Raw genomic sequence first — 13,122 nt, forward strand, 5'->3', positions numbered from 1 at the left:
AGGACATAGACAAATTGGTAGAATGGGCAGTTAGGTGGCAGATGAAGTTCAATACGGAGAAATGAGGTTATTCATTTTGGTAGGAAGAACATGTAGAGACAGTATAAAATAATAGGCACAATTCTAAAGGGGGTGCAGGAGGCAGGAGCAGAGGGACCAGGGTGTCATTGTGATTGAAGGTGACCAGACAGGTTGAGAGCGTGGTTAATAAGCATTTGGTGTACAAGGTTTTATTAATAGGAGCATGGAGTACAAGAGCAAGGAGCTTATGTTGAACTATGAGACTAGTTCGGCCTCAGCTGGAGTATTGTATCCAGTTCTGTGCGACGCACTTTAGGAAGCACATGAAGGCATTGGAGAGAGTGCAAAAAAGGTTCACGAGAATGATTCCAAGATGAAGAACTTCAGTTATGAAGATAGATTGGAGAAGTTAGGACTGTTTTCCTTGGAGAAAGGAAAGCTGAGAGGAGATTGATGGAGGTATTCAAAATCGTGAGAGGTCTGGACAGAGTAAATAGGGAGAAACTATTTCCACTTGTGAAGGGATTGAGAACGAGAGGGCACACATTTAAGATAATTGGCAAAAGAAGCAAAAACGATATGAGAGCAAAACTTTTTCACGCAATGAGTGGTTAAGGTCTGGAATGCACTGCCTGAGTGTGTGGTGGAGGCAGATTCAATTGAAGCATTCAGAAGAGAATTAGGCTGTTATCTGAAAAGGAAGAATGTGCAGGGTTACAGGGAGAAGCCAGGAGATTGTCACTAAACGAATTGCACATTCAGAGAGCCAGTGCAGACACAATGTGCTGTAACATTTGAGACTTCGAATCTTAAAGGACCACACAGCACAATAAACTAGTGACGCACAACAATGGAAAATTAGATGGAGAGACAATTCCTAAAGTATTCCCATAATTGATAAGCAGGGCCTTCTCCCAGTGTCCTGGCCAACATTCATCCCTCCACTAACACCACAGAGTAGTGGCTAACTAGATGGTTTATCTCATTGCTTTCTATGGCATGTTGCTGGGGAAATGGATGGCAAGTTTTCCTAGAAGACAACTGTTATTGACTTCACAAGTAATTCATTGTATGCTTTGGCATATTTTGACAAGGCACAACAATATGTAGATGCAGCATTTTTGGTTTGCTTGAGAAAAGAATGAGATGCGTAATTGCCATCTGTGCCAGAACTGTACATTCCCTGTATTTGTGTCTTTTTCTTTCCCCAAACACCTAAAGAAAACATAATACCTAATGGTGAAGCTTCTAAATAGGCAATACGTCTGCAAGTGTGACTTGATGCTGCTGGGCCTGTCATCCATTAAATATAATGCGGGTGTCTGATATCTACTTAGAAACCTAAAACTTTTACACTTCATAGAAAACTGTCTGGGGCATCTTAACCAGCATTTCATAATTACGATGTTGGGTGGTCATGGTTTTATCGATGCTTCACTTGAAATTTTGTTCCAGTTGAGTTGTGGAGGTGGTGTTCATAATAACTAACTATGGAATCGAAAGAAAGATTGCCCATTAAGACTGCTTTCAGCAAACTGTACAGTTTGCACTCATGGATGCTTGCTATTTTACTTAATCTCTCGCATCGAGTGAAGAACCACAGGAAACTCCTCATGCAGAGAAATTTAAATTCTTCTAAGCAGTTGAGCAGTAGCATCTTGCTTTCATTAAAACATTATATACACCTGGCCAATTTCATTGCAAAGGAAAGATATCTAGCTCCTCTAAGACTGGAGCCATAATATTTAGTGAGGTGTTTGATCATGACTGTTGCTTTTCTATAAACCTTGACCCTTTCATTTTCCTTGTAGAGGAGTAATTATAACAGTAATAATTATCTTGCACAGACAGGAAACATTTCTAGGCTCATTTCTTGCATGCTTTTTTTGGTCTAATGAATTGGGAATATGATTATTTTTAAAGTTGAGTCCACAGGATCTCAACATCTGTAAGAGGAGCCTGGGGGAAGGAGGAAAGTCTGCAAGGTCATGAGATAAAAATCACAGAAAATACAGCACAGGAGGCTATTTTTCTCACTTGAGCCTGTGCTGGTACTACCTCTTAATCCTAATTTCTTGACCTGTTCCTCATCCTTTTGGAAATCTTTCAAATGTCCAAATGTCTGCCTTTATTTCTATTGCTATTATTTTTATTGCTGAATGCTAATAAAAGCATTTTCTGCAATGGTGACATTGTTTTTCTTTTGAGTAACAAATGCACTGTCATTCAGAATTGTTGCTATTTGCAGGGGACCCCAGGGGGATTGTTAGTAACTTCAGGAGATCCCCACAAAGAAAAGTTTGAAAAGCACTGCTACAGCATCAAGGATAGCCTCTTCACCCAGAAGGAATTATGCTCTCATCGTGCAAGCAGATGCATCTGATGAACCATGCTTAAGCTGATGCCGAAAAACCACGACTCCAAAATCTTAATTCTTTCCAGAATCTTATTACTCAGTCACTGCATGTTGTTATTTGGCAAGCCTTCCGTAGACACAATTCTTATTGACTTGTTGTCACAGGCAGTCCAGTCAAGGAACAGAAGTGCCGGAAACCCCCAGCACTTCATCTGGGCCTCCAAAGACACATTGTTTTGTTTTTAAACTCTACAAAGGGCACTGTGCAAAATACTAATGAGCCAAAGCAATGAATTGTCACACATTATCTAGTTGTCTCTGTCTGAAGGTTACATAGTGAAGCATTACACTCCCTTGACATTTCAGCGGTTAAGAGGAATTTTCTTACAAAAAAAAGTAGACACTGGAAATGGACCAGGTCTGTCACTGTGGAGTAATGGATTAATGAATATATTAATGAGACCATGATATTAGTGATATAACTGTGACATTTGTAGTCAGATGATTGAGGGGCTCCAAGAGAGCTAGGAGTAGAACAGTCTGTCTCTTGAATATCACGTGCTTACTCTGATGTCTTCGTAAATTGTTCTTAATAAAAGGTTTGAAGTTGAACCATACTGACTAGCTCAAGTCTGTCTAAGGGAAGCAAAGCCTCATCAAGGTTAGGTAAGCCAAGAAAGCATGGTATCAGTGAAACCTCACTGATACTTGGCAACAACATCAAAACAGTCACCACTAGGGAGAGTTTTATCTTCTCTCTCATCACCATTTTCCATTGAAAGAATTAGGTAGTTTATAATCATCACTTAAAACAGATCGTCTGGCTATTTACCTTGTCTTTTGTGGAATCGCGCTGTATGCAAATTGGCTGTGCAGCAGTGACGACATTTCAAAACTGCTCTGTTGGCTGTGAAGTGCCTTGGGATGTCCTGAGATTGTGAAAGGTGATATGTAAATTCAAGCTTTGTTTAATTTTTTCTTCACTTTCTCCCATGTGCTGTTCTTCTACTCAGTCTTTATTTAAACCAGTGAAGGCTACAATGATAATCTTGGTTGTCTTCAGTCAATTGAGTGTATTTAGCCCATATATAAAGTGAAGGATTTAAAAGAGAATTACAGTATTTGAAGTTTTTTTGTTAACATTTACATTCACCTGTCTTTATAAATCTGCAAATAATAATCAATGTGGAAAGTACTGTTGGAGGTATCCCAGAGCTTGACTCCTGTCACAGGTCAGAAAATGCTATTTTCGAGTGGAAAATGTATTTGATGTGACCCTGTGAATGCTGCTATCTTCAGTTCAGTTAGGGTGGCAAAATTAATTATTTAATAGAACTGGTGTGTTATTTGTGATTAATGATTAAGTTCTACCTTTTTCTAATAACTTGTCTTTTACATTTCAGCATCAGGGGCCTAAAGTAGAAAAAGTGTTTTTTACCACAGCCATACCAGTCACTGGAAACACAGGTAACTTGATGTTTTCTATTTTCTCTAAATTATCATGGTTTTTAAAATTTTAGTACAACATTTGAGCTGATTAATTCACAATAAGATGGAATACATCAAGGTGTGTGAGCTTTTGTCTTCATGGGCCATGTGGGTGAAATTTATGGTACCAATGGTACCTCAGGCATCAATGTTCTGATTTAGGATTTATCCATCAGAAGTGAGTATTCTTTCCAAACTTTCAGAATTATTTATTTTCATATATGTTTTTGTGATGTAGATGATGTTAGCAAGGCAGGTTTTATTTCCCTGAGGACATGTTGAAGGGCCACTGCCTTGGGCAGTCCTCATGATGGTGCTCTTGCAATGGTGTGGTAGCCTAGTGGTTATGGTCTCGGCTAGCGGCCCATGCCGAGTTTCAAAATCAGGTCATTGTTTCAAAATCAGCTCAGAAAAATAACTAAAGCCCTAACTGGCTCATTAATATCCTTCTGCGAAGGGAGCTGGCAATCCTACCCATTCTGGCTACATAAGAGTCCAGTTTGACACCCTGGGTAATGTAATACCCTCAAGTCAGTGAACAAGAAATATTGGTACAAACAGAACTGAATTCCATGGACTTGCTAGGGCTTAGCATGTGGTCCTGGGATGCCTCTGGAATACATAATGGTAATTTGTGAAGATCTTTTGGATGTGATTTAGCAGGCTGACCTGTGAAAATTCATGAGATTACTGGGATAGTCGATGCCAGAGTGGAATATAAACAGTGTTCATATTTAACCTCGCGTAAAGTAAATGTTTTGCTATGTTCCATTTATGCTGATTGCAGTGCAGTAGGAGACAGCATTCTCTGCTCACAGAAATCTGATGATGCATGAATCAGGCTCTTTTAGGGAAATGAAGATTCTAGTGGCAGGGCAGAGCTACCAAATTCTGTCTTCTCTGGTTCACACAATAATTGGTAAAGGTGTATAGGTTACCTCACATGGGTGCTATGCAATTACTACCTATGGATAGTTGATCCCTCTCTGGCAGCGGTCTGAGATTAAGTCATTCTGTTCGCAAATTTGGTGTCACATTTTGATCCTGAGATGAGCTTCCTATCTCCCATTCATGTCATCACTAAGACTGCCTATTTCCATCTCCGTAACATTCGCCTTTCTCTCAGCTCATCTACCTTTGACCAAGCATTGATCATCTGACCCAATATCTCCTTATGTGGCTTGGTGCCATACCTTGTTTTAAAGTACGTTATGAAGTGCCTTGCTGTGTTCTATTACATTAAAGGCGCTATGTAAATACAATGTCTTAATGCCCAGAGAGGAGGGTGGAGCATGTTGAAATTGTCAACAATCATCATGCTTTCTACTAGCCACGCCAGCTGTTTAAGTATTTTGTTTCTGGTTCCCTGCCCATCTTTATATCCTGATTCAAACATCATCTAATAATCAAGCAACACTGCAACAAACTCCACTTCTCAGCGCCACCCTCCCAACAGGGCAAACCAGTGAGTAACGTAATTGCAATATCTGTACCCTGGTCTTTTTTGGGCCAGATTGTATTGTATAGATAAGTGTGTCATGTTCCATTTCTTCTTTTCTCAGGAAACCCAGTGCAGCAAATAGGGTTGAGTGTTCCTGTCATAATCATCAAACAAGAGGAGTCCTGTCAGTGCCATTGTGCCTGCCGTGATTCGGTCAAAGAAAAAGCCTCCAACAGCAAGGAAAATCCATCACAGGAAGCCGGTTCTTCCCAAATTCCCCCTGATCAGGAGCAGACTCGGCTGCAGTCTCAGACTTTCCCCTCCAACTCTGAGGAAAGCAGTCAGACCACACAGCAACCATTGCAGACAGACCCTCAAGCAGGCTTGAACAATATGGATGTGACTGCATTTCTTTCTCTCGAGAGTCCTGGGACCCCTTCAAATCTGTCTGGTATAGAGGCGAATGACATTCAGGCGCTGCTGCAAAAGGTGGAAGAAGAAATAGACTTGAACAGCTTCTCCAAGTAAAATTGCTCAGTCGTGGCTGTTTTTCTGGATTAATTTTCAAAGAAATTTCCATCTTTTACTTATGCAGGATTTAAAAAAAGGGTCCCCTTTACACAGAAGTGCCGTTTACACTGAGCATTTGGCTGTTAAATGGATCCAGAAATGCTTTGTGTAAACTGAAAAGGAGGTTGCTTCTACTCCAGGTTCAGTTGCCAGTCAAAGCTTGCAACAGACTTGGAAGATTTGGTTGGACCTGAATTGAATCTGGAGTCTCAGCGAGCAAATGGGAGAGGGGATGCTGGGGAACCAGAGTTTGTTCTACAAAACAAATGGTAAACGTCAGTGCTGTGATGCAGGGACAGCCTATTGGTGTTCAATGCATTAAACAGTAAGCTGCATTGAGGGTTCTCCTGAATTGGCTGCACTTCAGATGCTGATCAGCAGGTCACAGGCCTGCAGGCCAGTTGGGTTTGAATTACATCATTGGTTTAAAGTCTGGGAACTGCTATTTCTTGACCTACAGAAAATGCTGATGAAAGTTCTGATGGACCATTTCTGATGAAAATAATTATGGTAGAGCATCTATTCTCAGCCACCAGAAGCATTTTTATAGCCTTTTTGTAGTTCACTTAGAGCCCTGAGTGACCAAACACAACTGCAGCACTAATGCATTGAATGAATCTACATTAAGCTTTGGATCTAAATATTTTTACATGATCAGGTGGTAGTAAGTCTACAATTTATTTTCAGCCCATAATTGGAGCTATCCCACTTCAGATAATATAAATGTAAGCAAAAATTCAAGTCACTTTAGCCCTTATGTTGTTGTTTTCCTGGATTATGATTGGTGAAACTCTCGGAATACTGCTTTAGAATGGGCCATATTACCTGGCCCATTTTCCAAAGTAAAGTAAGACTTGCTGCATTTGAATAAGTTGGAGTGATGCAATGTGTGACAATGCTGTCTCTAAGAACTAGATTTGGATCCTGTCCAGGGGAATGGAATGAGCTGCTAATATTGTTCAAACTATCTCCATTTAATTCCTGAAGGACGTGAGATGACAGAATTAATCTTTACACAATTGAGCACTGTTTGACCTGAATTGGCAAATCTCTGATAGAGAAGCCTTTGGGATGGCTGATTTGGGAAATGGCAATATTGCGCTCATGCAGTAAGAAAAACTGCTCTGAGCTTGAGTTGAGGCACATGTTGTAGGCAGTGTCACTAGAGCTATCAGTTGTATTTAGCACAGGTGGCACTGCAGGAGAAAACGTTTTCTGTTAATACGGCTATTCATTCTCAGAGCGTGCAGTCTTAATTTAGAAAGAAATTAGAATGAGCTCTCTTTGTAGTGGCAAAAACCATTCCACTGAGAAAAGAAGACTCTGAAATTTACTGTGTTCCAAAATTAGAATAGATCCAAGTCACTCTACCAAAATTCTGCAAGATGTTCCAATGTGTCTCAAAATATTTCCAGCACTTAACAATTGAGAATTTGTCAAATGAATAGTTTAATATATTGGGTGATTTAGCATTTTTTGCACATTTACTGCTGTGGTACAGTCCTCCCATTAATGCCATGTGGTTTGGAAATGCATGCATATTAAATAACCAACTGCTTCCAATTAACACTAGTCAACTGTGTAAAGTTGCTAGTTATGCAGATTCCACTTCTAAGCTGCACATGAATGTACAATAGAACCCTTTAGATTACGAATGTGGGAGTTGAATATATAGGAATATAGTGAGAAGTATTTGAGTGTTACACATGAGTCCTAAGGCCACTTGCAAAAGTTTCTAAATCCCACAGATTTAGATTTTAACAGTTGTGTTGAGATGTGTATTTTATTTATTAATACTGGGTATATTTATCACAACCTCTTTTAGCCTTATTCTGTTTGTTTTCTGCTGCAAGACTTTGCCAAGTTACATTCAGAGGTTTGAAACTTATGGATGAAACTAAAGATAATGAAAGGTGAAATCAAGAATTGTGATGCTACCACTGTGGTCACAAGTTTAATAAGTAATTCTACAAAATACTTTGTTTGGCACAGCTTTAAATCAAGTTTCCTCACCTGTATTTATTCAAGCATTTAATTAATGCAACTGCTCTTGACAGTGGAGATCTGTACAAAATAAGTTCATATTTCAAAATACTTTAGTCCAACTTGCCACAGTATAGTGTAAAATGAACTCTGGTTCAGTTAGTTAATGCATTTTTTCAAACTCTGGTGCCAGGAATGATTCAACCCAAATTGAGACTGAAAGTCTCATCTCTCCTAGCCATAAGGGCCCTACCTGAAATATGTTTGAGCAGTTCTAACCCAGTTTTAAGAGGTATAAGCCACAAAACACAGCTCTTCCTAATCTTGTACAATGACATTGTCATTCAGAGAGGCCATAATTACTAACGTTGGAAGTGCAAAGATCGTGGCACAGTTGGGGTGCTTTCTGTTGTCTGCTTTAAGGCACTTTCAGGTTGAAGGTTTTTTAACTCTGCACGTGCCCATGCTATGCATCACCTGGGGATTGTCTGTGCTGACAGTTAATGCAAAAGATGTTCACAGCACATTTTAAACTAAATGAGCACCATTGGGTGTCCTTAAAGTTGTGATCTGAGAAAGGGGGGACGGGGACGCAAACACTTGCTTTCTTTGAGGAGTGGGAAGGCACATGAAATAATGCAGCATCCCAAAAATTGGAGGTAAAAGGAAAGGCGTTGAAAATCAGACTTGGAAAATAAGGTCAATCATCAAACTGGAATTGGAGGATCAGTTCTATAATATCAGAGTATTGGTAATGGAGATACTCTCATAGCAATACTCATGCTTTCATTTCATTAATAAGCTTTGCCTGAATTTTGACATTTTGCAAACAGGACCAGTAATCGAATTAAGCATTCAGTTGCAGTGTCAGTGTTTGTTTGGTTTCACAGCACAGGTGTTATCATTGAACTATTGTTTGGAAGCTCTATTTATTTGTCTAAAGAGATTTGTCTGCTGTCACTAATTCCAAGCTCTTTGCTGTAAAAAGTTGAATTATCCAATAATTTGAATTGAGCAATATTATTAAGAGCAAAGCAGAAATTCAGAATTAAGAGCAGACTGTAATTTGGAGAAGAGATTTTAAACCAATTGCCTAAAGTTATTCCTTTCTTGGTAGGCTTATGTGCAATAGCAACAGTTTTCTTTCCAATGTTAACTGACCTGGAAAGTGCAATTAATTTCATCTTTGTATAAAGAGTTTACTCTGTCATTTTATAGTTCAAATATCAAAATATATTTAATGGAATATTTGTTGCTTATTAGTGTAATAAACATTGAAAAATCGGAAGTTTTATTTGTTAAAGCCATACTGATAGATTTAGCTAAATTTGCAACAAAAATCTGTAATTTTTAGTTTCAGATCCAATCTAGGCATTTGGGATAAAATATTCTTTTTGAATTGCAATCTGACTTCAATTTAGTTGGAGCTCTGTTCAGAATGGAATCCAGTAGTAATGAAGCCCTAACTGTGCCCTGGTAGAAGTTTTTATTTATTACCTAATGAGTGAAACCTGGGCTTGACCTCTTTTGACATCAAACTTGCAGGATCTCTCTATATCCCAACAAATGTTGTTCTGTGTTGGACATTGTGGTACCTGACCATGAACCCTACGATGCTGCAACCTTTGTCAAGAGCCATCTTCATTATTTTCAGCACTGATTCAAATTTTTTTGGTTCCTGTATTATCCAGTGGCCTGTTCTGTAAAGTCAGTGTATCCAAATGCAGAGGATTTTTTTAATATAAAGTTTTAAGCAAACACATCACTCGGAGGTATTCAAAGTGAATAGTCATGGTGAATTACTAAGGTGTATGAAATTCCTTATAGGCCTTGGACTTGTACAATGTACATTTGATCCACAGCCACCTGCGAATGAAGCAGATCCAACCAACTCGGTGATTCTTGCACACTTGTTATATGTAAATTGTGAGCTGTCAATCACGTGCAAATTACTTCTTAAAACATAGTAATGCACTATTTATCCTGCAGTGCGAATATAAATTTGCATCAGCATCACAGATGACTGCTGATACAAAACTAAGCCCAGAAGATAAGATACCATGGAGTGATTGATTACTTAATCCAATCATGGAATTCAGATAAATGGTAACAGGCCACTTGAGTTTCTGACTCTTGTGAACTCCCTCGATTACATTAAATCAGTATTGGTTATTACCTGCACATAAAATAAAAGCATAAACAAGTATTTAAACACTGCTAATGGATAATGTAGATGACACAGTTTCACGTTGTGCAACCCTCCAGTATTGGCCTGGAGTGTCCAGGAATTAAAGATCAATCTCCAGGATACTGCAGTGTGCAGCCCAAGAGAAAAATCATCGGGACAGTAAAAAAAAAAGATTGTTGGTTCTTTGTCACTTTGTTTGATATTTTCTCTTTACCAGATGTAAATATATTGAAAATGGTGATAAAAGGCTGTTTGGCTAACAGTCAAGCTTCATGCAACTATGTAATGAGTCTTTTTGTTTTCCAAATGGTGTAGGAAGGGAGTGTATCATGAGGATGGATGTGTTGGCTGGCAAGTGGCAGGTGTGTGGGGACAAGTCATGTGATGAAATCTCCAGGAATACATTTAATCTCAGTTTGCAGCCCTAGCTGTCATTGTTTGGCTTTGGGCCTCCCAGAGTTGGAAAATGGTTGATTATGCTATTCTTTGAATATTGACAAGGAAATAAATAAGCAAGAGGCATGTTTGCTTTTGTTTATATTTGTTCATGGGATGTGGGCATCGCTGGCTAGGCCAGCATTTATTGCCCATCCCTCACTGCCCTTGAGAAGGTGGTGGTGAGCTGCCTTTTTTGAACCGCTGCAGTCCATGTGGTGCAGGTACACCCACAGTGCTGTTAGGGAGGAAATGTATTGGATAGATTGGGATTAAAGACTTTTAAGAGATTAGGCGCATGCCTAATTTATCTTGCCTTTCAATGATATTTCAGCATTGTGTATATCTCTGGTTATTCTTGATCCCTCCAAGTGACAAATTGAATTGGACTTTGTAGCCAATGCCAATAACCTGCTAGTGCTAAATGCGCTGTTTGTGACCACTCCACTGATCACCTTCACAAAACATGGTTTTTTCGTGACTTCTGTCATTTACACTCAACTTATCAGTGTAAATATGAAAAATGTGAAATGTTTTAAAAATTTAAATCCAAAGCCATTATGGGTGAGCCAGGCTCTCTGGAATTCTAACTTTCTGGAAGTGCTTGCATTTGGCCATTTATATTTCTGCATGCCTTTTATAGGATCACTAAATGAAACCTTAACTTCCAACCTGATTTACAAACCTTTGCAAAAATATTGTTTACTAGTAATATTTTTGTTAATGAATGCTGTTACCTTTACATTCTTTCCCAAGTTGCATGCTACTTAACATTTTTTAATAACAGCCTTTGAAATCACATTTGGAGTGTGCATTGAATCATCTTGGTATGTTGCAGTTTTGGAAGATCTAAATGTCTTAGAGCCAAGTTGTCTTGCTAGGTTTGTGATGTCTATCATTTGAGCTGATTGATAGCTTAGGTGATAACGGACTGGTCAGACTGTGTGGCAAAACACTGTCTATCCTCACTGATCTCTTAACAGAACAGAAATCTTAAGGCTCTTGCTAGGACTAAGTTTTAAGCAAATACTGAGTTTGCTTTAAAGCTTATTTTGTTAACATTAGAATAATTTCTACAAGATGAATGAGAGTCATGTTAAATGTGGAAACCTTTCTCTTCACCCAATTCCACCCTGACTCACCACACACTCTCGATATCACTACACAAAAAAAGCAATCCTCCTTTAATTTTATTTCACATTCACATGGGGAATTGTCTTGCTTCTGATTAGTGTTGTTATTACCCAGTCTCATGATCATACAATTATACACTTGTAGTAGTTCAGCATTAATATTCTGCTTACATGTGAATTGTATGCAAATGACTTAATTACCCATAAGAGATTTTTTTTTAAGTATTGCAGTTTTTGGTGGTGGGAAGGGTTGTTCCCACTCATTAGATTCTCCCTCTAATCAAATCAAGTGATTTGGGATGTTAACTGATGCAGGATTCACTGTAGTCAGAACTTAGGAACTTAATATCACTTCACCCTTTATACTGCCTAACCAAACAGCAGAATGGTGTTTAAAAACATTTTTTTTTGATCTGGTTAGTTTAAGACTTAGAATCATATAGTTGGAACCAATAATCCGACAATTTGATTATTTTAAATCTAGAAGAACGGCTGTTCACTGAGTTATTTACGACAGTACACAGAGAACATAACATAAGAAATAGGAACAGGAGTAGACCATTCAGCCCCTCGAGCTGACTCCGCCATTCAATAAGACCAAGGCTGATCATCTTGTGTTTCGATTTCCACATTCCCATCTAACCCCAATAACCTATAAGAACAAGAGAATAAGAGAAACATGCCATTTAGTCCAAGCAGTCTGTGCTGGTGTTTATCCTCTGCACCCAGCTTATCTCAACCTTTCAACATATCTTCCTCTTTTTTTCTCTCAGACTCATCTAGTTTCCTTTTGAGAGCATCTCTACACTGTCTGCCTCAACCACTTCCTGTGGTACTGAGTTCCACATTCTAATTTAATCTGTGTAAAGAAATTCCTCCTCCATTTTGGATTTATTAGTAGCTATCTTGTTTTTATGATAAAAGCAAAAAAACTGCGGATGCTGGAAATCCAAAACAAAAACAAAAATATCTGGAAAAACTCAGCAGGTCTGGTAGCATCTGCGGAGAGGGACACAGTTAACGTTTCGAGTCCGAATGACCCTTCAACAGAACTAAGTAAAAATATTTCACCTGTCTTCTATTTTTACTTAGTTCTGTTGAAGGGTCATTCAGACTCAAAACGTTAACTGTGTCCCTCTCCGCAGATGCTGCCAGACCTGCTGAGTTTTTCCAGGTATTTTTGTTTTTGTTTTGTATTTATGATCCTCAATTTTGGATCCTCACAAGAGGAAACATTCTCCCCACAGCTACTGTGTCCAACCCGCTTCCATCTGCTCATCTCTAAGCCTCTTTTCTGTAGAAGAAAGCACTAAATGTTCAACCTTTCACAATAGTGGACATCTCTGTCTGGTATCATCCTTGTTAACAATAATGTTAAATTAATTCGTTGGTAGAACAACCAGTTATTCTATGTCTTCAAACTTAGCTGGAAACTTTTTCTCAGTATTTGAAAGTACGTTTTTGAACCTTGCATTAAAATGTGGTTTTTCTCTCCTTGAATGATGCA

At 38.7% G+C, this 13,122-nt stretch overlaps 1 protein-coding gene across 2 annotated transcripts in view; it reads left to right on the forward strand.

Moving 5' to 3' along the window:
• Positions 1–12,622, forward strand: part of mtf1 (metal-regulatory transcription factor 1) — an 81,791-nt gene extending 69,169 nt beyond the window's left edge. For both annotated transcript variants that reach the window (XM_078566923.1, XM_078566924.1), the window contains exons 10-11: positions 3,781–3,844; positions 5,428–12,622. In XM_078566923.1, coding sequence (XP_078423049.1) covers positions 3,781–3,844; positions 5,428–5,834 — 471 coding nt within the window. In that variant the 3' untranslated portion in view covers positions 5,835–12,622. The remainder of the gene's footprint in view (positions 1–3,780; positions 3,845–5,427) is intronic.
• Positions 12,623–13,122: the final 500 nt, after the last annotated feature.

This window comes from Cetorhinus maximus, chromosome 21 (genome assembly GCF_964194155.1).
Source record: "Cetorhinus maximus chromosome 21, sCetMax3.hap1.1, whole genome shotgun sequence".
NCBI lineage: Eukaryota > Metazoa > Chordata > Chondrichthyes > Lamniformes > Cetorhinidae > Cetorhinus > Cetorhinus maximus.